General features: G+C 49.0%; 1 protein-coding gene across 1 annotated transcript in view; it reads right to left on the bottom strand.

Annotated features, from left to right (window-relative positions):
* Positions 1 to 13,764, bottom strand: part of ANO2 (anoctamin 2) — a 295,498-nt gene extending 281,734 nt beyond the window's left edge. Inside the window, exons 1-2 of the mRNA XM_037846197.1 lie at positions 13,744 to 13,764; positions 12,906 to 13,232 (exon numbers count right to left, since the gene is read on the bottom strand). Of these exons, the coding sequence (XP_037702125.1) occupies positions 12,906 to 13,232; positions 13,744 to 13,764 (348 nt within the window). The remainder of the gene's footprint in view (positions 1 to 12,905; positions 13,233 to 13,743) is intronic.
* Positions 13,765 to 23,574: the final 9,810 nt, after the last annotated feature.

Below are 23,574 nucleotides of genomic sequence, written 5' to 3'. Positions count from 1 at the left end.
TTGCAATAATGAAGAGATTTCTGGTGACTGGATGAAAGCAGGGGCCGCCACCGGAGAGGCCTTCAGGACATAGCCCATACTGTCCATAGGAAATATTGTCTGTGCCTTTTGGGGGAAGGATTTTATCTTGATATCATGGAGACTAGACTAGCATAACCAGTAATCAGGGCTACAGCATTTGCCAAATGGTACAGAGCTGGAGGGCTCTGTGAGAAGAGAGGGAGAGAGCTCGAGAGGAAGGAAGGGTGGACAGATGAAAAGAAAAACACTGCTAATGACCCACAGACTCAGCCTCTTCCCCCAGCAGGTCCCCGAAGTGCTGCAATGTGGGGCCAGAAGGCAGCCTGTTCCCAGGCTCAGTTTACCCCACAGGCTCCTGAACCCAATCTTCTCAATCTCTCCTGCTCTTGCTCTCGTTCTCCCCCTCTTCCCTCACTCCCTCCTTTCCTCCTTTCCTCCCTCCTTGCTCTGCTCCTCCCAGCCCTCTCCTCAGGGTGGGTGGCTCTGAGAGGACTGGAGGTTGCCATTGCCTTTGTATTCAGAAGGAGCAAGGAGGAGGAATCAGAGAGGGCTGTCAAGTAGAGAGAAGGGAAGAAGCTCTCCTGAGCAGGATTCCGAGATGCTGTGAGTGGGGCAGGGCTAGGCGAGGGGAAAAGGGCTCCAACTCCCTTGGGAAACCTTCCCTGCTGACTTCAACCCTTGGGGATACCTCCCTCCCTGAACAACTTGACAATAGCTTGTCTTTGTTACAAATTATGCTTTGAGTCAATTCAACAAACTTCACTGAGTGCCTACTATGGGTCAGACACTGCACTTGAAAAAAAAAGTGAATAAGACACAACCCCTGTTCTCAAAGAGTTCAAACTTTCCAGGGAGACCAAAGGTCAAGTGTGGCACTGAAAAGTCTATTAAGTGTTTGGTTCACATGCCCAAGTCCAGAAAGAGGGGCGTTAATTTACGGGCAGATGCAACTTGGCACCAAATGACATTTTTTAAATCGTGAGAAAGTTAGTTCCTTTTCAATTATCCTACAGAGATAATGGCCCAATTTGACACCAATATGTCTTTACCACCCCTCTGACACTAGTTAAGCTTCCTTTTTAACAAAAAGTGAGCAGGCTCCAGCCTCAGACTTTCCACAGCCAAGTTAAGGATGCTATTTTGCTTCTGTTTTGATTATTTGTATAGTTATTGTCTATTGATAGCCAATGGTTTTGGTTCTCCATTTATGATTTTCTTTTTAAAATTAATTTGTTTCAAAAGTGAGTGAATTTAACAAAAATATTTGGCAAATAACTGTAAAATCATGAGATTGGTATACACTGGTATTCAAAACCATGACTATGGTATTCAAATATTGAAATTTGTGAACCCTTTTGGCAAGAACCCAGAAAAGAGGCTGTGCCAGTTTGTATATATTATGTCCCCCAGAAAAAGCTATGTTCTTTCATGCACTCTTATGGGGGCAGATTGATTAATCTTTTTGATTAGGGTGTGACCTCTTGATTGGATGTTTCCATGGAGATGTGACCCACCCAGCTGTGGGTAATATCTTTGATTAGATTATTTCCATGGAGGTGTGCCTCCACCCATTCAGCATGCATCTGAGTAGTTTACCTGAGCCCTATAAGAGCTCAGACAGAAGGAGCTCAGAGAAGCTGCAGCTTACAGAGACATTTTGGAGACAGCCTTTGAAAGCAGACTTTTGCTCTGGAGAAGCTAAGAGAGGACAAATGCCCCAAGAGCAACATTTTGAAAAACACACAGGAGCTGAGAGAGGAGCTGAAACACAACCCAGGATCAGCAGATGCCAGCCATGTGCCTCCCCAGCTGACAGGGGTTTTTTCAGATGCCACAATAGACTTTCTCCAGTGAAGGTACCCCATTGTTAATGCACTACATTGGACACTTTATGGCCTTAAGACTGTAACTTTGTAACCAAATAAACCCCCTTTATGAAATTCAATCCATTTCTGGTGTTTTGCAAAATGGCAGCATTAGCAAACCGAAACAGATGCCACTGGCATATGGTGCCTTGAATAATCAGCACTCTATTCATGAATCTATCTCTGATTTCAAAACTAGACAGTAAACTCCCTCCACCTCTCTCCTTGGGGATGACTAAATCACATATTAAGTATTTTCATTCATTCAGAAAATGTGAAGGACATTCAACTCAGCTCATAGAGTAGAGGGAAAATGGAAAAAGTAAAGCATAGACCTGGACAGCATGGGAGAGCCAACTGGGGTCCACTGGCAAAGAGAAAAGCCTAGGGCAAAAACAAATCCCACAGCATTCATACAGAGAAGTGTGAAAATACTGACACTTGCTATTTTATGACATCCTATAAATTATGAAGTATTTTCACCCATGGAGGGTGTTGACTACAGATCTCAGATAAGAAAACAGACCCAGTCAGGCTAAGAAACTTGTACAAAGTTGTACAATGCACGACATGTACATGAACCCCATTCTTGGGCCTCCATACCCAAAGTTCTTCCCCCAATAGCACACTGCTAGGGAAGTCCAGGTATTAAAGGGTAGAAGGGAAATCTCACAAATGGCCACTGATTTTCTAAATACAGCTAGCAGAGCTGGGACCCCAGGCCCTGCTCACGGCCTATGCCAAGGTGGTCTGAAGGAGCCCGCTCCAGCTCCACGGTGCATAATGGGAACAGTACACAGCAACACATGCAAGGCCATAACCAGGGATGGATAGTGTGTGCAAGGAGCCAGCAACAAACCCATGCAATCTCCCAGGGCCCTGGAACTTCAACTCTGAAGCCTTTGGGAGTTCATGTGTCTGCTCTTGACAAAGGAGAAAATACAACCTAACAGACCCTCCCACCCCATACAATTCCAGTCTTTCTGACTTCCTATTCCTAAAAAGGTGCTAAAACCCCCCACACCCTCTCCAACGCCTGGGAAGCCTCCACCCTCCAGTGGCCTATGGATGAGCTGAGTGAAAGTTCCCTGGGCTCACAGGGCTCAGAGAGACAAGCAAAACTTCACAGCTTCAGCTAAAACATCAACAGGCAGACATATCCCACTCCTCAACACCCAAGAGGAATAGATTCCTAAGTCAGTTATAAGATCAGCAGTCATCCATCCAGGCCCACACTGGATGGCCCGGCTGGACAGAGAGTGTGGCTACTGGCCCTGATGGGGTGATCTGCAGTAGACAAGACTCCCAAATCAGGCAGGAGCAGTAAACCCATTCTGGAAAGCATCAGAATCAACCCAGGGTTCCCCAGGAGCCATCAGGCCATAAGTGACAGTATCCATGAATCTTGCAGGGGAGATTCACCAGTGGCCACCACTCTGTCCTTAGCTGAGCTCTAGGGGCAAGTCAAGAGGGAAGTAGGGTTTCCCCCCAGTGCATCCATCTGGGTCAGTAGACAGTGGCACAGCCAATAACTCTGCCTGCTGTTCTTCCTTTAGCTTCCATCGTAACCGTTGGTTTGTTCTCCTTTATGATCATGGTGCACAGAACAGGGAAGCCTGGGAAAGCAACATGCTTTGGTTTTTGTCCGTGGCCTCGATGGAAACAAGAGCATTATCTCCTCCAGAGAAAGACCATTGCCCCACCCCAACTCCCCAGTCCACTCACCCCTTTGCTCATCCAAAAACAAAAGCCAGCCTTCTTAGCAGGGTGCATGCTTAGATGCTGTACGTTCACAGAATATCGGAGGAGGAAAGGACCTTGGCGACTCGAGAGAGCTTGTTGAACACCCCAGGTCACAGTGCTCTTTGCAGAACCCCTTGCAAATGTCCTTAAAATACTGATATGCTTAATTCCAACATTCAAGCTACAGACAAGTTTAGTAAAAGAACCCATAAGGATAAACAACAGAAAATCACAACCGAAACTAAGTTGTGCAATTAAACATGATTGCCAATTCCACATTTTCCCATTAATATCCATTTTCTTCCCATCCACTCCTTTGCCCTCTGCAAGCACTTGCTGGCAAACAAGGAGTAACAGGTTCCAAAGGTTTAAAGACAATATACATATGAGCAATTTTAAATCAAGAACATTCTCTTTATGAAGGCATTTTTCCAGTAAACTGGGAATATTTACTCAGATGAGAAAATAGCCTCAGCGCAGCTAAGAAAGTTGCACCCATGTTTTATTTTAGCATAGCCTGACTACCGTGTTCCAAGTCATGGGAAGCCAATACTTTTCAGACACACAGACTGAGAGTCCCCGATTCCGCCCAATCTTCTTTCCCAGATGAAGATGTTCAGGTCCAGAAAGAAGCCAGTTGGGGGCAGTGCAGGACTAGAACCCAAGTCTCGCGCTGAGCCCAGTCCTCGCGCTCCACCTCCTTGGGATGAGGCATGTCACGGACTAAACCGCAGGCATCCAAAATGCAGGGAGCCCCGCTGACGTCACAGGTGTGCCCCGTGGATGCGTCCCGCCAAGCCGGGCCCCCGCGTCAGGACCCCTCAGGGACCCTCCCTGAGCGAGTCAGTCCCCGGGAGTGTCCCCAGCCGACCTCCCTCCCCACGGCAGCCAGGCGAGACGGCCACTCACTGCCTGAGGCTTTCCCTAGGTTTCTGCAGCAGAGATGGGGGTGGGCGGGAGGTCAAGGATGGAGGGGGAGACAGCATATTCAAGGGTTCATAACCTTTTCTGGACCATGGAGCCCTAGGGCTGTCTGAAGAAGTCTATGGAACCCCGTCTCAGAATGTTTTTAAATGTGTGAGATAAATATACAAGATAACAAGGAGACCAAGTATACAGAAATAGTTAACAAATATTTAAAAATAAATTTGTGATATAGGAATATTCTTGCTTCTTTACTGGCACATTAAATAAAGAGGTAGCAGTGCATCTAAAAATCACCACAATTTCAGAGCAATGATGAGCGTAAATAAATGCTTTGGGAGGTGTATGCAACAACCACAATGTAATACGAATAACTGGTTTCTACTGGTGACAAGAGAGGGTGGGACTCATAATACTGTAGGTTTTCGCCTATATTCTTAATTGAAGTGGATGCTAGATTTCAGTTCAATGTTAGTAAAAATGAAGATGCAATTTTCTCCCACCCAAGTTTATTCTACCCACAGAACCCCCAACATTTAAGAACCCCTGATGCCACCACATGGTCCCAGCGGTTATCAAGCATAAGGTATTAATGGCACCCCCCAAAAAGCCAACCAGAGGTAGCAGGGAGACCCCGTCTCCAGTCAAGAGACACCCAAGACCAAAGTGTCCCAAGAATCTCTGTCACCAGATATAACCATGGGTTTGTCCCCAGACCTCAAATGTCACAGACCACCTGCTTCAGCTAAACCTGCTAAGTTGCATAGTCCTCCCCGACATCTCAGCTTGTGGAGGGAGAATCCTTCCTGGGGCTCTGATAAGAGTAGGGGACACAGCCCACTCAGTTCTGCGGGGACCCTGAGCATCTGGGAGCAGGGAGAGGGAAGTGCTGAGGCTTCTCCCAGCCCCCCAGGCCATCGGCCACTAGCCCTGCACCCTTGTCATGCTTCAGTCCCTGTACTCTGAGAATCTCTGTGGGCAGCTCTGCTTCTGCTAGAAGACTACAAGGTCCTTGAAAGCAGGGACAGTGCCTTAGGCACCTCCGTGTCATCAGCCCCCAGCCCAGGACCTGCCCCCTACCTAGTAGGTGCTTATTAAACATCTGCTAACAGAGAGGCAGGAGAAGGAGCTGGAGACAGAGCCTGGCAGGGCCCCTGCCAGCTGCAACTCTTTCAGGTGTCTTACAGATGTAGGGAATGCCCGAGCAGATGCTGGCTCACAAGGACTTTGAATTTGCCAGATGACAGATGGAGAAGGGCCTTCTCTCCCGAGGTGTGTCTCAGAGCCCAAAACATCTGGCAATGCCATGAAGAGGAACACTTTGCAGGACAGAAGCCAGCTGTTCCCTGGCATCCCTCCACCAAAGACAGGTTGATTTAAATGACCGTAGGAAACAGGAGTGATGCTCAGAATAATTAACAGCCAGCACTGTGTATTGTTAAGTCAGAACTCTAAAGGAAGATGGACCTAACTGAAGGAAGGCTGACCTTCTCGACGCTATATAGTTATTTAGTTTGCTTAAGGTAGGAACTAGCAACGTGACCTCGTGCAAGTCACAGCCTCCCTCTTCAGCTTCTGCTCTCTGATGGAAAGAAATGATCTCCAGGTCCCTTTCAGCTCCCACATCCTATGATCCCATTTCCTTGTACATCATATAGCACCTGGTAACAGTAGGGAAAACCAAGGAAACCCCCACCAGTGAAGGTGGAAGCCCTTAGCAAGGCCAATCCCAGCGGTGGTGACCCTTGACCTCTGTCTGGTACTGTAGGGTGAGACAATGAGCTTCAAAGCCCAGGAAACCTCCCTCCAGTCCCTTTGTTTGTTGATTAACAAAAGACTCCAGACATAGAGGACTCATCAAAGAGCCACACCCCAGCTTACCTCCATCTCTGTTTACACTCTCAGAGTGCTTTTCCCCAAACCCCACGGCCCAATTTCTTTCATAAGATACGCAATGCTTAACTTCAGGCCAAGCGACCCTGTGCACCAATGCTACCCCTCTTGGAGCGTAATTTGAAGAGAAGGGGAGCAGGACTTCGGAGACCTGATACCAGCTTGCCAAGGCACTTTGCCTTCCTGCAACTCAGTTTCCTAGTCTAAGAAGGGGGCAAGAGCTGTTCTGCTCACCCCAGTGGGGTTGCTCTGAGCTTCGAGTGGGAATAGTGGATGTTAATTGTTTAATTATAAAGCCTTTGGAAAAGGAAGCAGCTATTTTCCTGGGCTTAGGGGGCATGGCTTCCCCTTGTGGCCGAATCCCCAGCCCTAGAGGCTCCCCTCTGTGATCCCAGGCAGCCCTGTCCCAGCTCCGCTCTGCTCAGCTGTAGTCCCAGGGGCAGGGGCTGCTGGGGCTGACTTTGTTGTGTTCCCTGAAGATCCCTCAGGGCAGGAAAGAGAGAGAAGTGAGAAGCCCAAGGCTCCAGCATGCTGCTTCGGGGTGGGGCAAGTGGGACAGGAACACAGTCAAGGCCAGGGGGAAATCATCACATTTTCCCCAGTCATTAGTGCAAGTCAACAGCAGGGTGACTGCTATGCACACGCGTGAGAGCTTAGCAGCCATCACCAACGAACAGATCGGCTGGAGGCATCATTAAAATCCACACTAGCATTCCCCATGCCTTCAGCCATCACCCTTCCTGAGAATGCAAACCTCCTAATTTTATAATGGAGCTGACAGAGGCTGGGGACCCACAACCCTATAGACATACACAGTTCCCTTCACTCCAGCACCCAAGGTCCTGCCAACACCGGAGGCAGTGCAACGGACAAGAAGACTTCCTGAGGACCCTACCGCCCTAGGAAGCAAACAGTAGGGTTTTCCTAAGGATTCTAAGTCCTAGTTTTCCCAGCAAAACAAAGCTGAAGCAGGATTCGAGAACTGTCAATAGGAGAAGCTGGTTCAACACGAGCTCTCTAAGGTAAGACAGAGGAAGAGGGAGGCAAGTCTAAAGTGTTTAATCTGTGGGGCTGTAGACTGCTCCCAGGTAGTGAGAAATGGTCACCCAGGGCTGGCCTGGTGCTGCAGAGAAGCCAGGGCATCCTCCTGAGAGCAGAAAGCCCCAGTCACACCTGGCTGTGCTCGCTGCTCTGACACCCACATGCTCCAGCTACCTGAAGGTACCCCCTCAAGCAGTCCCCCTTGGGATAAATAACCCTCAGCCCTTGCAGAAACCCTCTGTGGACCCTGGTGAGGGAGGAATAGGAAACTACTATAAAGCAGTAGTTTGGCAGTTCTCCCTGGGATGACACAGATGCCAGAAGGTCTCAGCTCAGGCAGGCTTCAAATCCTGGCTGGGTCTCTTAGCAATGTTATCTTGACCAAGTCACTTAGCCTCTCTGAGCTGGTTTCCTTATCTCCTTAAAAAGATGGGGATAAATAAACCTTGCCACAGATTCATGAGGACTAAATGAGGAATGCAAGTTAAATGAACACCACCTGCATGTGGCACACAGAGGGCAATCAGTAGTTAGTTTCCTTCCTTAAAACCAAACATGGACTAAATTAGCCTCTAAAGATAGAAGAATTTTCCAAAGCTGCCCCCACCTCCTTCTGGGAATCCCTCTCCCACCAACCCCAAAGGCCTAGGAGGACAGATGGACCTGACAGCTGTTTAATCAGATGTAGAAAAACTCTACCTGAAAGGAGGTGGGGGAAGGCAGTGTTGGCAAAAGTCAAGAAACAGTGGTCTCTGTCTGGTTCTAAGACAGCGAGGAAACATTTTGATTTTCCCCGCCCTCAACCCTCACCCCTGAATGGGCCCTACACAGACTGCTTTTGGGAGCTCACCATGTCACATGCCCCAGATGCCCTCTAGCCTATTCCTCGGCCTCAGTGCAGCAAGGCAGTTGGAGCTGTCAGACTTCCAGGCTCTGCTGTAGGGTGAGGAGCCAGGTGTCAGGGACATCGTATACCTTGGGGTGAGGGGTCTCCTCTTTGCAGAGACAGGACAATTTTGGTCGTTTCTAGGCTCCCACCTGACACTAGGTCGGAGTGGAGAGGGCTGACTCCTGAATGGAGCTGCAGGCCTCGGGGGTTTTGGGGGCCTTCCAGCTGGTCCTCCACCTCTTCCAGGCCTGACTCAGCCACTGATAGCCCATGGACCTGCCAGGGATGCCTGAACACCCTGCAGAAAGCCAGCTGCTGCTGTCAATTCTCTGGAGCCCTAATCCCAGGGAAGCTGGTCCCGAGCCCAGGGGCACCCAGCCTCCCTGCCCATGCCCTCTCCTCCATTCCCTGCTCAGCAGATCCAGCAGCCCACTAGATCTGAAGTCTGAGCCATGCCCACTGGAATATCTGGGCCTGCAAGTTCTTTAAATCCAAGTCCCCATGCATGTCCTCTAGGCCTACCAAGTGCATTGGCCTGGGGCTCACCCTCCCCCTGGGAGACACCCCAGGGGGCACCCAGGCACTTGCATCTCTGCCTCTGTACTGCTGGCTGTTTGGGTCATGGAGGGGATTTGGGAGACTGTGAGAGGAGGTGGGCAGGTCAGACTCCCCTGAGATGTGTCACAAGAGACTTCGTGCAGTTAACTCACTCTGCAATCCCATCGGGACAGGTGGAAACTCTGGAGGCTCATGGCTGGGTGAGCCTGAACTGCTTACCTCCACTTCCATCTGGAAGTTGTGCCCTTTCTCCAAGCAGGAGGCATCACTGATGTGAACTAGCAGTGAGGGTGCAGGCGTGTCTGCCACCAATAAACATATCCAGGGATGTCTTTAAATTACATTCTAATTAAGTGGCAAATGTAAGAGAACATTTAGGCACACTATGGTATAGTCATCTGAAAAATACTGACCTGTCTTTAAAGTATGAACTTGGACAATGTCACTACAAGGAAAAAGATAAAACGCTGAATTGAAAGCATGAACCAATTATAATCCTGTCAAAAGCATGTCCAGATATCAACGAGGATCACAGACAGCCTTAGTTAATCAATTCTTTTGGTAGATGCAAAGTTCTTTTGAGCTGTCAGGCTAAGTGAATCATTTTTCATGGGCCTCCTCTCCATTTGTCTTAAAGTCCAAGTGAAACCAGAGCCTAAAAGGCAGCCCAGCCCAGAAGGGGGTGACCAGCCGAGCAGGGGCAGCCACTGTCCTGACACCAAGGAGAGTAGTTCAGACCCCAGCAGGCCCCTAGCAGTGGGGAGGGGGAGTTAAGGAGACAGAGAAGTTCCCGGACTGCTGGCCCTGGAAAGGGTGACAATCGTGCTCTACCTTGTCTGGATGACACAGGATTAGAGGCAAGCTGGTGGTCCCTTAGTGTCATCCATTATTTCTAGGGAAGTGACAAGGTAAACTGTGGCAGCTACAAAGTGTTCCTGCGCTAGGAATGATGGAGAAGGTGCACATGCAAGACATGAAATGTGCTGAGACAAAAAGGTAAGAATCAGAGTGGACTATCAAATGCAATGCCTTTCCTGCAAATTAAAAATGCAGACAGCTCTGAGAATCTGTCAGCCGAGAGCAGTCTAAGGAGACATGACAATAAATATACTATGGGATCCTGGATGGGATCCTGGAACAGTAATGGAAATCTGAGTGAAGTATGGGCTTTAGTTAACGATGATGTAGCAACAAAATTGGCTCATTAACTGTAATGAGCGTACCATGCTAATGTAAGATGTTAACAATGGAGGAAATGGCGTGGGATATGTGGGGGCTCTCTATACTATCTTCTCAATTTTTCTGTAAATCTAAAACTTCTAAAAAATAAAGTCTACTTTTAAAATGAAGGAAAAATGCATACAGTCAAAAACATCACTATACATTTTCTAGAAGCATAACATGTTAGATTGGTTGGGAGGGGCGGATAAAGGGGAATATTTAAATAAATAACAGGAGGGTCCTCATGTTATGTGCTGTGTGCTATGAACTGAGAAGTATAGTTAAGTCAACTCTTTGCATCAGATGTCCCAAAACTCTATATTAATAAAAACAACAATTAATTTTTAGGAGCAAGAGGAACACTGCAAGGCAGTAGGTCATGGGGACTAAACCAGGTGGAGGCTCTGATGACAGAAGGAGACTCGGTGGAGGTGGAGGAATCTGGAAAGAACTCACGAAGGAAAGGAGAGAAGTTGGCCTTGAAGCCAGGGGCTGGGGCTGGGAGGAAGGAGATTTGGGTGGTGGCTGTAGCAGAGGGACACAACCCAGGCCATGCTACACACCCCCTTCCAACACGGGCCAGTGCCCAGAGCTATCTCTTTGCCCTCCTAACTCCCAGCCAAAGCCCAGAAAATCCAACAGCGACCAGAATGAAACAACCCAGAGGGCAGCAGAGGTGGGCAGCAATACAAGTAGCAGTGGTAAGAGCTGCCAGGACAGTTAAATTTGAATTTCAGATCAGCCACAAATAATTATTTTAGTATAAATCAGTCCCCAATATGGCATGGGCATACTTATGCTAAAAAAGCTTTCATTATTGATCTGAAATTCAAATTTAACTAGGCAACCTGTATTTTTATTTGCTAAATCTGGCAACCTACAAAAATAATAAAAGTAATACTCGGTATTACTGTTCAAGGTAGTTTATATAGGTTGTCTTGTTTCATCTTCATAACAACCCAAGGAAGATGTGTTGTTATTCCCATTTTACAGACAAAGACACTTAGGCTGAAAGGAGTCAAGTGACTTGACCAAGGTCCTGAGGCTAGGAGATGACAGGACTGGGATGTGAACACATGTAGTTGGATTCCAGAGTCCACCCCCTGAGCAGCTGCACAAGGCCCTCGTCTCCACTCCCCGAGACCCAGGGACAGATGTGTGAGCTGCAGCCTCCCTGTATTAAGTGCCAAGAGCTCCTTGTATGGCACCGAGAACACACCCCATTGTGGAGAGACCTTCCCACCAGACTCCAGTTGGAGGCACCAAGTGAACTTTGAGTTTCCAAAAAAGGAAACCAGCATCCCACAGCAAGGAGCCCCGACAGCTAGAGGGGTGTCTCCTGCCTTAAGGGTCTGGGTAAGCAGCCTAGGTCAGTGCTACGAGGGTGTGAGCCAGGCCACGTGCCGTCCTGCCTGGGGACAGAGGAGTGGACGAGGGACCTCTAGGGGGCCCTTCCAGTTTGGGGACAAGATTCACGTGACTCTTACAAAACAGGTCCCTGATAAGGACAATACCCCAACCCTCAGCATGATGCCTTTTAAAATAATCACGATGAACATTTATTGAGCACCTACTATATGCAAGACATTGTGCTAGATGTTTTACATACTCCACCATTACAATCCAGCCAGGCATCTGTTACATTACAGATGAGGAACCCGAGGCTCAGGAAGGTCACTCACTTATTCAACTAACACTTATTAAGCACCTACTGTGTGTCAGGCTCTTGGGTGCTGGCCAGACAGCAGTAAACCAAACAAATCCCTACCCTCACGGAGCTAATGGGAGACACAGATATTAAACAAAAGAAATCTATCCCATTATTTCAGGTAGCAGTGCTAAGTGTGATGAAGAAAAGTCAAACAGAGTGTGTAGGAGTGACGGGTGGGGACATTTTAGTTAGAATGATCTGGAAGGAGATAACATTTGAGCAGAGGCATGAAGTGAAGGAGTGGGCACGCACAGGTCTGAAGAAGAGTGCCAAGGTGCCCAGGCAGAGGGGCGACCAGTGCGGAGGCCCTGAGGTGGGAGTGACCCACAACCCAGGTAAGGCCAGAGGACTGGAGCGGGGTGCAGGGGGTAGGCAGAGTAGGAAATGAGTTTGGAGAGGATGGCAAGGGTCAGGTCAGTTGTAAAGGATCACTGTGTTGTGGAGAAATGGATGGATGAGTGAATGAATGGATGGATGGATGGATGGATGGATGGACGGACGGATGGATGGATGGATGGGTGGGGGAAAGGGTAGAGGAATGGATATGTGGATAATTGCATTTCCAGCGATGGCCTTAGGCTGGCTACTGACCAGGGATGAGGGTATACAGAGCTCACAAGTTGATAAAAATATGTCTAATGTATGTCTCAATTCAGTGCCCAAACAATCTCCTCCAGGGAACCCCAGAGCAAGTCGTTCCTCATAGAGGAATTTTGATCCAAAGTTCAGCAGGCAAAATGGGTCTTCCTCCCAAGGAAACCATTATGGAGAGGGCCAGAGGATGGGGCCTGAGAGAGCCAGGAAGAAAGGTCTCGCCTTCAGGCTCTGGCCAGGACACACGGGCACCACCGCCCCTGTTAGAACCCGGACCCCCCTGGACAGAGGCACCAGAAATCCAAGACTGTTTTTCAGCTCCCTGGGCAAGAAAATCTGGCTTCACCACCAGAAAACTAGGCCACTCACCAGAACAAAGCCACGGCCTCTGCAGGACGGCTCAGAGATCCCCCCAATCCTGCCCCCACCGCCTGCCACACCTCACCTCCAAATCCTTCTCCAGCTCCAGCCCGGCCGCGATCAGATTGTGCTCAAACTCCTCCCGCTGCTCCTTCCTCTCCTCCTCCAGGGCATCCAGCGGCCCCAGCTCAATGTCTCGGGGGCCCCCAGCATGGGGGTCCTTGCCCGTCTCCCCGTTGGAGACGACAGCCAGCGCGTGGCCAAGGGAGCCGTGGCTGGGGTGCGCTCCCCGTTTCCGGTAGTGGTAGGCGAGCACATAGTCCACCTTCCTCTGGTTGTCATGGAAGTGCATGCGGCTCAGACGGGCCTCCGCGGACACCGACTCACTGGCATCCAGGTAGTTGTTGATGACCTGGCCAGAGAGAAGGGGACAGGGATGGTGAGGCCTGCTCAGCGAGGGGTAAGGGACAAAGGAGGGGTCACCAGGCTCTGAGCCCAGGAGGTGGCCTAGGAAGGAAACCCCTCAGTCCCCGAGGCACTGGGTGCCCCAGTTCACCTGCCACACCCCCTGCCCAGCCCTCCACCCACTTGTCCATGGTCCAGGCATCCGGCACCCACGTGTGCACACACACTCACATACACAGGCTGCATGCACAGCAGCAAACCCCTGCCCATCCATACTGCCTGCCTCCCGCACAAACTTGCATGCCCACTCCTGCCCAGGCACACACACAAGCCCCTGCAAGTGCACACTCACTCCCACACACACCTCTCTGTGCCAGCCTCCTGCACACATGCATGCACCCAAGTGCCCTCTAATGCACACACATGTCCCTCCACATGCACCAGGGCACCCCACATTTACCCACCTCCTTGCACGTCTGCTTTCAAACATGCTACACAGTTGCACACAGGAAACTCACCGGCAGGTTCTCTGGATCCATTGGAACAATGTCCAATTTCTAGTTGCCTGACCCGCCCTCCACCCTCCCACCCCACAGGGATTCACTAGACACGATGCCCTTCACAGCCCCACATCCTCTGCCTCCTCTCGAGGCACAGGTGAGGACCCTGCTAGAGATGACAGCAGGAAGAACTGACTGCTGCTCTCTTCCACGCCCAGGGATGGGGAGTTTGAAAGAAGAGAAGAAGGAGCCAGGCAGGAGAAGGGGAGGGGCCTGCCTCCTCCCTTTGGGTGTTTCCCTGTTTGTTGCTGGTTTGATACCCAGCTGCCTCAGCAGCCACTGAGAGGTCACCTGGCAACCAGATGCAGCACCAGGCACAGGGGAGGGCATTGGAGCCATCACGGCAGAGGAGCTGGGTTTCTCAGGCCTTTAGAGGGAAGCCAGGGGGAGTAGAGACCCACAGGTGGGCTCACCTGGCCTCTCCCACCTGCCGTCTCCTGTCCCAACTCTCCTCCTCCAGCAGTGCTGTAGAAAACCATGCCTGACTTGGAGAGAGGCGAGAGAAAAGACCCTAACCTAAACCCAGGACCTCTCTTTTCACATACATACACACACACACACACACACACACACACACACACACACACACGTCTCCAACTTGAGGGTCCCTCGGCCAAGAGGCACCCTTGGGGCCCCCCATGGTACTCACAGAGCTGCAGCCACTGGAAGGCTGGCCAGAACCTCGGTTGGAACTGCCCTGCAGACCTGGGTTTTGGGGACTGGGCACCTTGAGGGATCGCTGTCCAGGCCTGGGACCCGGGGGTCCCTCTGGCCACTGCCCGAGGCCTCAGCCGGCGTGGGGAGCCAGGGAGCAGGGGGATATCTGTGGGAGGGAGAGATGGGGGAAGCAAAACAACTTCATGCAATGGAGAAGCCCGGGCACAGCGGGAGGGAAACCTCAGTTATCTTAAGGAAATAGTCCCCACCTCCTATCACAGCTGACTCCCCTGCCAGTCCTCACACTGGCCTTAGACAAGGGGAGAGTGTAGAAGGAAGCAGGGAGGGGAGCTCGCCCACCCTCTCCCACCCACCCACACACCCACCAGGAGCCAGGAGCCACCAGCAAGTGCTCCTTGGGATCGTGGCTGTCGTAATCCCTTATCATTCCCAGACAAGAGAGGGGTTGCCACAGGTGAGCCGGGGTGGGTAGGGCACCACCTGGGGAGACAACTTGAATTAATGAGAACAGCTTTGGCCAGCCAGCACCAGGCCGACCCCCAGGCTCCCCAGCTCAGCCAAGACAGCCATGGTGGGCTCCTCCAGACGGCCAGGGGCAGGTGGATGGTGGGCTCCCCACCCCCACCCCCACCAGCACCAAGGTGTCAGCCCTCCACAGCCCCTTCTCACCCCTCCTCAGACTTCACAAAATTCCTGGCATCACCCCCTGGAGGAGAAGGGCCTCGGGTAGGTGATGGAATTGCAGAAGGCATTGGGGGGATTGAAAGATGAAGCCCTCCAAGCCGGCTTTACATAGAGGAGGCCACAGGCAGAGGCCACGACTGGCCCAGGTCCCGTGGCTGAGCAGCCTTGATCGATTCCTGCCTCTGAGAAACTCTTTCCTAGCAAAGCAGCACAGCCCAGTGCACCTGGGCTGAAACCTCAGCTCCGACCCTCGCTAGCTCTGCAACCCCTTCAACTGTAAAATGAGGAGAATCCCAACTTGGCAGGATTGTAGCGAGGAGGAGGAGAGAGAATGCACGCAAAGCACCCAGAACGATGACTAACATACGGGCTTGCAATAAACAGTGGTTATTATAATCATTCTTATTGTTTTCATTAAAATATAAGCTTCAGGTGAGCAGAAATCACACATTACACATCCAGCTCAGCCCTGAGCACCTGCTGAATAAATGAAAGGACAAAAGCAGCTTTTGGGTCTGTGAATTTGAAAGCAGAGCTTCTGGCCTGTTACTGTTCAGGTCTCTGCAGGACAGTTTCAGCATTTGGTTCCTGCCCTTGAGAAATGTATAATCTATTTATGAAGACAGAGCTGACATGCAGGAAACACAGTTAGGGCCAGCAGAATAAAGCCTTCCTAATTTATTTCTAGTATTTGGGTGCTGGGGGGAAGGGAGACCAGAAAGGCTAGGGAGTCAAAGTGGGGTTCCAGGAGGAAGTGAGCATGGAACTGGGTCTTGGAGGGAAGGTAGCTTCCGAAAGGCAGGGGAGGCACCCCCTGGGGAGAGAACACAGGCAGGCAGGTGTGGACCTGGTGCACTGCTGTGATTAGCTGGGGGCGGGGGAGGCTTCCTCCCTTGGTCCCCAGTCTTGCCTCATGAACTCCTCTCATCCCCCAGCTGGCCCAGGGCAGAGCATGTAACAGAAGGACTCTCTTCCCCAGTGAAGGCCTCAAAACCTCTGGATCATGTCTAAAAAGCCCAAGGTCATGCTAATAAGTGACTGGGTTCGGTGAGGAAGACGCTGCACCCCCAAAGACCACCGTTCCTCACAGCTATCTTCACATCACAGCTGTGACTCATGGTAGCTCAGGTTCAGAGTCAACCCAGAGCCACAGTCAAACCACTGTTCAGGAGCCCCATCCCCTAGGGGGGCCACCTGTGCTTTGAGGCTGGCCCCCAGGGCCCCCCATGGCATATGGTCCAGTGGTCCCAGCTCCTGCAAGACATAGCAGGCAATGACGTCACAGATGCAAAGAGCCCCGCACCCTCACCCCGAGAGAGCTGGCTTTAAGAGACGAGAGGTGATGCCTGGCCATCAGGAAGGGCAGGGCAGGTGAACACACTCCTTAGGAACTCCCTAAGAGGCTTAGACAAGATGAATTGAGGTCAAACAGAAGTAAAGGCCATTGTACACAGCCAATGGAAACTGTTTCCCCATTTGGAAATGCTCCTTCTTTCATTTACCATTTGTTTGGCTCTTAGCACATGCTGCCAACAGATCCCTGCTACGTCTATGACTGACCTTCCCTCCCAAGCTACAGAGGCCATGAGCAAGGGGCATGGCTCAGGCATCTCTGGATCAACTACATGGATTTTCACTGGCCTTGAACCTGAGGCCTTTCCTCTATACTCTATGCTCTCTCCGAGGCACTCTCACCCAATCCTACATGCTGTTGACTCCCAAATTTTTACCTTTAACCTTTACTCCCATCTAAGCACCAGGTCCATAAATTCTCCTGCCTGCTTGTCATCTTCACTTGGATGTTTGAGAGGCCCCTCAAAATCAGCATCTCCCAAACCAAACTTAAGAACTTCTTTCCTAACATGATTCTTTGGCAGTGTCCCCATCACCCAGGAATGGTGCTGTACACTCAGTCCACAAGGCAGAAATCTACAGGCAGCTCTGGTAGCTTCTTACCTCTTACTCCATATCCAGTTTGTCACCAATCCTATGACGTTTACCCCTTAAATAGCTCCCAAATACATTGTTCTTTCCCCACCTCCACAACTACCACTCTACGCCCAGCCATCAACCACATTCACCTGGATTTCTGCAACGGCCTCAGGACAGGTCTTCCTGCTTCCACCCTCACTCCCCTTCATTGTCCTCCACAAGGCAGTCAGAGGATCCTCTCCAAATGTGAGTCTCACCATGACACCCTCACGCAGAGAAACTTCCGGTACTTCCCATTGCTCTTGGGCTAGGAGACCTGGCACGATCTAGCCCCTGCCTACGTCTCCACCTCATTTCCTACCAGGTCCTGCTGGCTTTCTGTTTTCCAGCCAGACTTGTCCTGCTCTCAGTCCCTTTACTCACCATACCGTCCCAGCCCAGGATCTTGCGTCTGGCCTTCCCTCTGCCTAGGACCTGCATCCCTTCCCACTCTTCATCCAGTTGTGGGTCACCTAATACTGTGGTCATTAGGAACCAAAAAATCAAAAGTAACACATCCTTGTTACAGACAACTGATCAAGGTAACACTACTACTAGATTCAAGTACCACTAGCAAAGTTAATTTCTATCCATCCCAAGCATGAATAAAGCTCCACAAGCTGGGCTGTGTAGGGAGGGGAAGGGGCATGTGGGACCTCACAGACCCAAGTGGAGTCATTAGAGGAGGGTCTGTGCCCTGCAGCCTGCAGCCTCCTCTGTCAGCAAGGAGCCACAGAGACGGGGCTCAAGGAGCAGTGGTTATCATCACTGATGATAACCACTCAGTGGGTCACTGAGTGAGGATGACCCATTGATAGCAGCTTGCTAATTGTTCAGGCTATCAGACACCTTCTGTGCCCCAGCTTCCCAGCTCCCCAAGTGCCCACCCTATATGTGACTAACCCTCTTTCAATTGTCCAGGACCCTCAAAAGTCCCCAGAGTGTTGGGGTGGTGGGAAAGATAAACCTTCCCCACCTCATCAAGGTGTGACCAGGTGAAAATGGCCAAGACCTTCCGCCCAGCACAGACAGGGGCAGCCCCACCTTGGCAGCAGCACGTCCCCACATCCACTTTTGCTCCCTAATCCCTTCTCCTCCACCTACAGAGGGATCTTTTTAAATTATTCATCACATTAGTCCACTCCCCCACTCAAAGCCCATCCATGGCTCCTCTGCTAAAATATAAAATCTTAAACATGAACTAAAAGATATTACATAGATTCTCCAATCTCATTCCAGCCTGCCCTCCTTCCCATTCCCCATCTTTTTGAAGCTAGAGTGTTTCTGAAATTCTCATGTGCTCTGTTTGTGAACACCTTGAGGCATAAAGGATGAGGGAGCCCTGCACTCTTAGAGGGTGCGAGGAAATGAGACAGAAGCAGGGCAGAGTTCCGGCCTTGGCCTGCTGTTTGGAGGCAACTGCAGCCTATGACAGAGTGTCCCAAGGACACAGTTGACTGGTCAGGCGAGAATACAAAAATGAGTAACTGCCAAACGCACCTGTGGGAGGCTTTGGGTTCTGTCTAACCACATCACTTCCCCTCGCAGGACTAGCCATCGGCTCTGTGTGCCACGAAGCAAGTCTGCAGTGAGCCAAGGGGACCCTTTTCGCTTCTGGTCCTGACATTGCCACCATGTTGGAAAAAGCATATTTCCTCTCTGGGCCTAGTTTTCACTTCCATGAAAACAGGAGAACAGGGAAATAGTCACGCCATCTTTTCCTCCGAGGGTGAGGATGATAATAAAATAAAAACCCAGGACTGTGGGGCTATGGAAAATGCAAGGGATGATGGTCAAATCTCACTTCTGGGCTTCAGGGCATGCCCCCTTCATCCATCTCTTCTCTCTCGGACTTCTCTACTTCATTCCAACTACTCGGCTCCAAGTTCCCACCCACCTGGCTGCCTACCATTCACTTCCTCCAAGACGCTCTCCTGGACTAGGTAAGAGAAGCACCAGCTCTCCTTCCCACCATTAGTACAAGTGAATTGAGGCACCACCAACTTGCTTGCCCTTTGGGTCCTGCATGGACTCTTTTAGACCAGTGGCCCCAGGACAGAACTCTGTGCCTTCTAGTTGGATCCAACCCCCACCCCTGAGCAGAGCTGCAGGTACCTTGTGCTACTCTACAGAGGCAGGTGAAGAAGGTGCAGGATGAGAGATGTAGAGAGAAAAAAAAAAAAAAAACAGAGGCTGAAGGCACAGAGAGGCTCAAATCTAAATGGAAAAGTAGGTAGTTTGCTTCCAGAGTCTTCCCAGCACCTGCCCTTTATTTTTTCTCCCTTCTAAGCCCTTGGCTAAGCCTACCCAAGGCCACGCCCCAGTTTTGGTTCCCCACATTCCATCCCTCCACTTCACTTTGTGCCGGTTGGATACAATCATGTCCCCCAGAAAAAGCCATGTTCTTTGATGCAATCTTGTGGGGGAAGGCTTAACAGTCTTTTGGTAGAATGGAAACATTCTGATTGAGTGTTTCCATGGAGATGTGACTCACTCAACTGTAGGTGACACCTTTGATTGGGTTATTTCCATGGAGGTGTGACCCTGCCCATTCGAGGTGAGTCTTGATTAGTTCACTGGGGTATTTAAGAGAAACGCTAATGCTGGGGGCCTATCTTCCAATTCTAGAAATTTTAGAGAAGAAAGAAAATTATAGATTGATTTTAATAACAAATAGTAACTTGTACATCTGAAATACCCATCAAAAAATATAAAAGGGAAAAATAACTGTAGTTCATTTAACCGACAAATACAAACTTTGAAAAAAAAAACATACTGGAATAGAAAAGTATTTGTGATATTTTAAGTTCAAGTTCAAAATGATGTTATTTTTGAAGAAGCATCAGGTAGCTGTGTGTTTGCAAAGGTGTGTGCGTGTTGCCTCTAGTTACTCTAACAAACTCTTAATGGTAATTATTCCCACAGCATGGAGAATAATTAAGTAATTAAGTAATTGCATAATCATTGTTACAATGATGATTGTTTTATTGTATTTTGAATTTTTTGTATGTGTGATTTACAAAGTACAGTATTGCATGCTGTATGCTGGTATATTTGCTACATGAGAAAATGGAAAATGAATATATGATTATATGTGAATAGAAAATTGTCTGAAAGTATACATGGCAGAGAGGTGGAAACACAAGAACTGCTTCTATGTTCTGCATTTGAAGTTTAAAGTTATTTCAAAATGAACATTTAAATAATGGGGAATTTTAAAGAGACAACCTGTTTGTACCTCCCTTCATCCTTGCCTTTCAACATCTTGAGAGGGCTGGCTGTTTTATTCAGCTTTGTTTTCCCAGTGGTATTATGCATGCTTTTTGTGAGTGATCATACAAAGAACATGTGATTTAGAGATCAGTGCATCAGAGTCTTAGAACGTTAAAACAAAGCATATAGGATCACCTGAGGAAAGAAGCAGCTGGATGATGGGATTGGTGGTGAGAAAGACATGTGCAGATACCCTAAGAACAGCCGACATCATCAGAAACATTCACCCTTCAGTGGAGATCTTTAGTTCATAGGTCTTAACTGCAAACCACAGGAGATGACGTTCCAAGAAGGTACACTTCTGTCATCTTTATTTTTAATACCAAGAATGGCACCGTCAGTGAATGAGCTGTTGCTGTGCTCCTCACTGAAGGATTCGTCACTTCCAGGAATAGCCCTTGGCTAAAGGATTGTGTTGACCACATGGGAAACTGATACCACTGCTTCTACCACCACTTCCACCAAAACTAAAATACAGTCTTCCTAAGACTTGGAGACTCCTCCTTTTTGTGTGTTGCAGTAGGCATTCCTTGAAGATGAGAAAAACTGGACTGAAAAATGAAAAAGCTCATGTTTATAAAGTGACCCAAAGTATATCATCATAATGAACTCTAGCCAGGCATGCTGACTGCTTTCATTGTTGCCACTGGACTAAGTCCCAGGAGGCATTGGACTGAATTTCAAGAGTTTCACTGACAGAGACAGTATCACCCAGAGAAGCTCAGGGTGGTGGAATTGAGGGCCCCCTCTCAGTGGTGTAAGTATGAAGTGCATATGTTTCTCATTCTCACTTATCACTGGGTAAATTTTAAAAGGTGAGTCATAAAAAATCATTTTTCAATAAATTTAGAAGACATAGTACTTTTTTAAGTATAATCTTTACTTCCGAAGTATCTTTTCTCCTCCTGATTCTACTCCCCAGTATTATCTGCTATTAATGGGGTTTTCTGCACATTCTTTTGGGGTATGTTCATAAACAATATGCAAGTAGTGTTTGGGGGATCCTAATTTATTCTCCCTTTTAACACTTTCTTGAGCCCCATGTTCTAATTTGGTTATATAGCTTTACCTCTCTTGGTGAAAGAGATATAAACGTATTGATTACACATTCTTCTTTAATTGATCTTTCTATTTGCTACAAATTTTCTCTGCAATGAACATGCTTCTATGTTAATTATTTTGAGTTTGTCCCACTACTTTATTGGAATAATTCCTGTGAATTGAAACTGCTGGCGCCAAAGAATAGGAAAATATGTATTTTGAGTGAAAATTCAGAATTCCCTCTAAATGTAAGGCAGTCCTCATCAGTTCACTTACCCAGTATTTGTGAATGAGCATTCCCTCTTTCCTACAACTGTACAAATACTATGTTTCGGTGTTTTTAATCTTTGATGTAATAATACAAAGAACATCAGGCTTGATCATCATCACATTAATTGTATTTGTATTTCACTTCCCTCTGTTCTGATTTTTCTTGGAATGTTTTTATTTCTCTTGAAATAATAGTTACTTTGTACTGATTTCTAAGGACTCGTTTATGATGAACGATGTCAGTCTTCTGATTTTTATGCATTGCACATGAAATATCATGTTTTCTTCCCATTTAATTCATTCTGAGGTTTTATTTTTGGTTGTACAGAAGTTATGTGTTCAAATATAATTATTTTATGTTGGAGCGAGCGAGAGAGAGAGAGAGAGAAAGAAAGAAGCTAAGAGCCTACACAGACCGAGATGCTTACTGACACTTAGAGATGCTTGGAGATGCAGACAGAAGGACGTTTGCAGATGCTAAGCTAGGAGAAACCCAGAGACATTTTGGAGAAAGACATTTTGAAACGCAACCCGGCAGCAAAGGACCAGGAGACGCCAGCCATGTACCTTCCCAGCTGAGAAAGTTGTTCTGGATGCCATCAGCCATTCTTCAGTGAAGGTACCCTCTTGTGGATGCCTTAGTTTGGACACTTTTATGGCATTAGAACCGTAAATTTTTAGCCAAATAAACCCCCTATATAAAAGCCAACCCATTTCTGGTATTTTGCATAATGGCAGCATTAGCAAACCAGAACACCCATCTACCATCACAGTCCTCCAACACCCATTCTTTCATTTAGCTGTTGGCTGTCTTGGCTAATAAACTAATTTACACCCAAGTATAAATAGACTATGCTGACATCTTGAAATAATATGTGTGAAAAGCATTTTGAAAACTTTAAGGGGATCTACAGATGTCACAAGCCTGAAGGAATAAATCTCCAGTGGTGGACAGTGGGTCAGGGAGGTGGGGGGGGGGGATGCTGAACACCAGGAGTTCCTTCCCAGCCCTTCACTTCACGCCACAGCCCTCAGAGAGGGTGGCAGGAATCTTCAGACTCACTCTAGGATTAGAGCTAGAAAGTCCTCTAAGCAAGGGAGAAGGGCGGGTGCAGCACCTGGAGAGCTGGTGAGAGTAAGGAAACCTCATGCAGCAGGGGAAGACGGGAAACTGATCAGAGAAGACCAGGAGACCCATTTAAGAGCAAAGCAGGGCCAGGCGGCAGAGAGAGCAGGAAGTGGATCCCTCAGGCATGGAGGGTGAGGTGAATCATCAAGGCCCTAGGAGGTTTCCAGAGCCTCTGAGAGAACAGCAGGAGGTTGTTTCCTGACGGAGCTGGGCTTCCAGGCAGCAAGTCTTTTCCTCCAAGTTTCCTTCAAGGCATCGTGACTCTCTCCTGGTGAAGCGTGAAGCTGCCTGGAAAACGGGGCAGCCTCTCAAGGCCATGGCTTCCAGCAAAACCAGCCAGACTCAGGGATGCCTGAGGGGAGACAGGGAACCCACCCTTTCCCAGGGTGAGTGCCCAGGCCAAGAACCAGAACTCCAGACAGAGGTGGTCCTTGAGAGGCAAGCCCTCTTGGGAGCCTCCGAGAGGCCTGGGCACTTCCGGATCTTGGAGGCCCTCACCCTGCACCTCTCCTCAAGTATCCTGGGGTGGGTGGACTTCAGTTTGGATGAACATTTATGGTGCGACCCTATATTCCTGCAAGTATTTGACCCAGGACAACAGGCAAAACTTTCAGGCTCCAGGCTTAAAATTTGGACCAAATGCCCCTGTTGATGCCATTCCTGCTCCCCAGTCCTGCTACACAGCACCTACCTTGGCCTTTCTATATGGCCTAAGTAACAGAAGGATGTCCCTCTAGTTCCTT

The sequence above is a fragment of the Choloepus didactylus genome, chromosome 8 (genome assembly GCF_015220235.1).
Source record: "Choloepus didactylus isolate mChoDid1 chromosome 8, mChoDid1.pri, whole genome shotgun sequence".
NCBI classification, from domain to species: domain Eukaryota; kingdom Metazoa; phylum Chordata; class Mammalia; order Pilosa; family Megalonychidae; genus Choloepus; species Choloepus didactylus.
The sequence above is the reverse complement of the archived record's forward strand: the minus strand, read 5'-3'. Positions and strand labels throughout refer to the sequence as shown.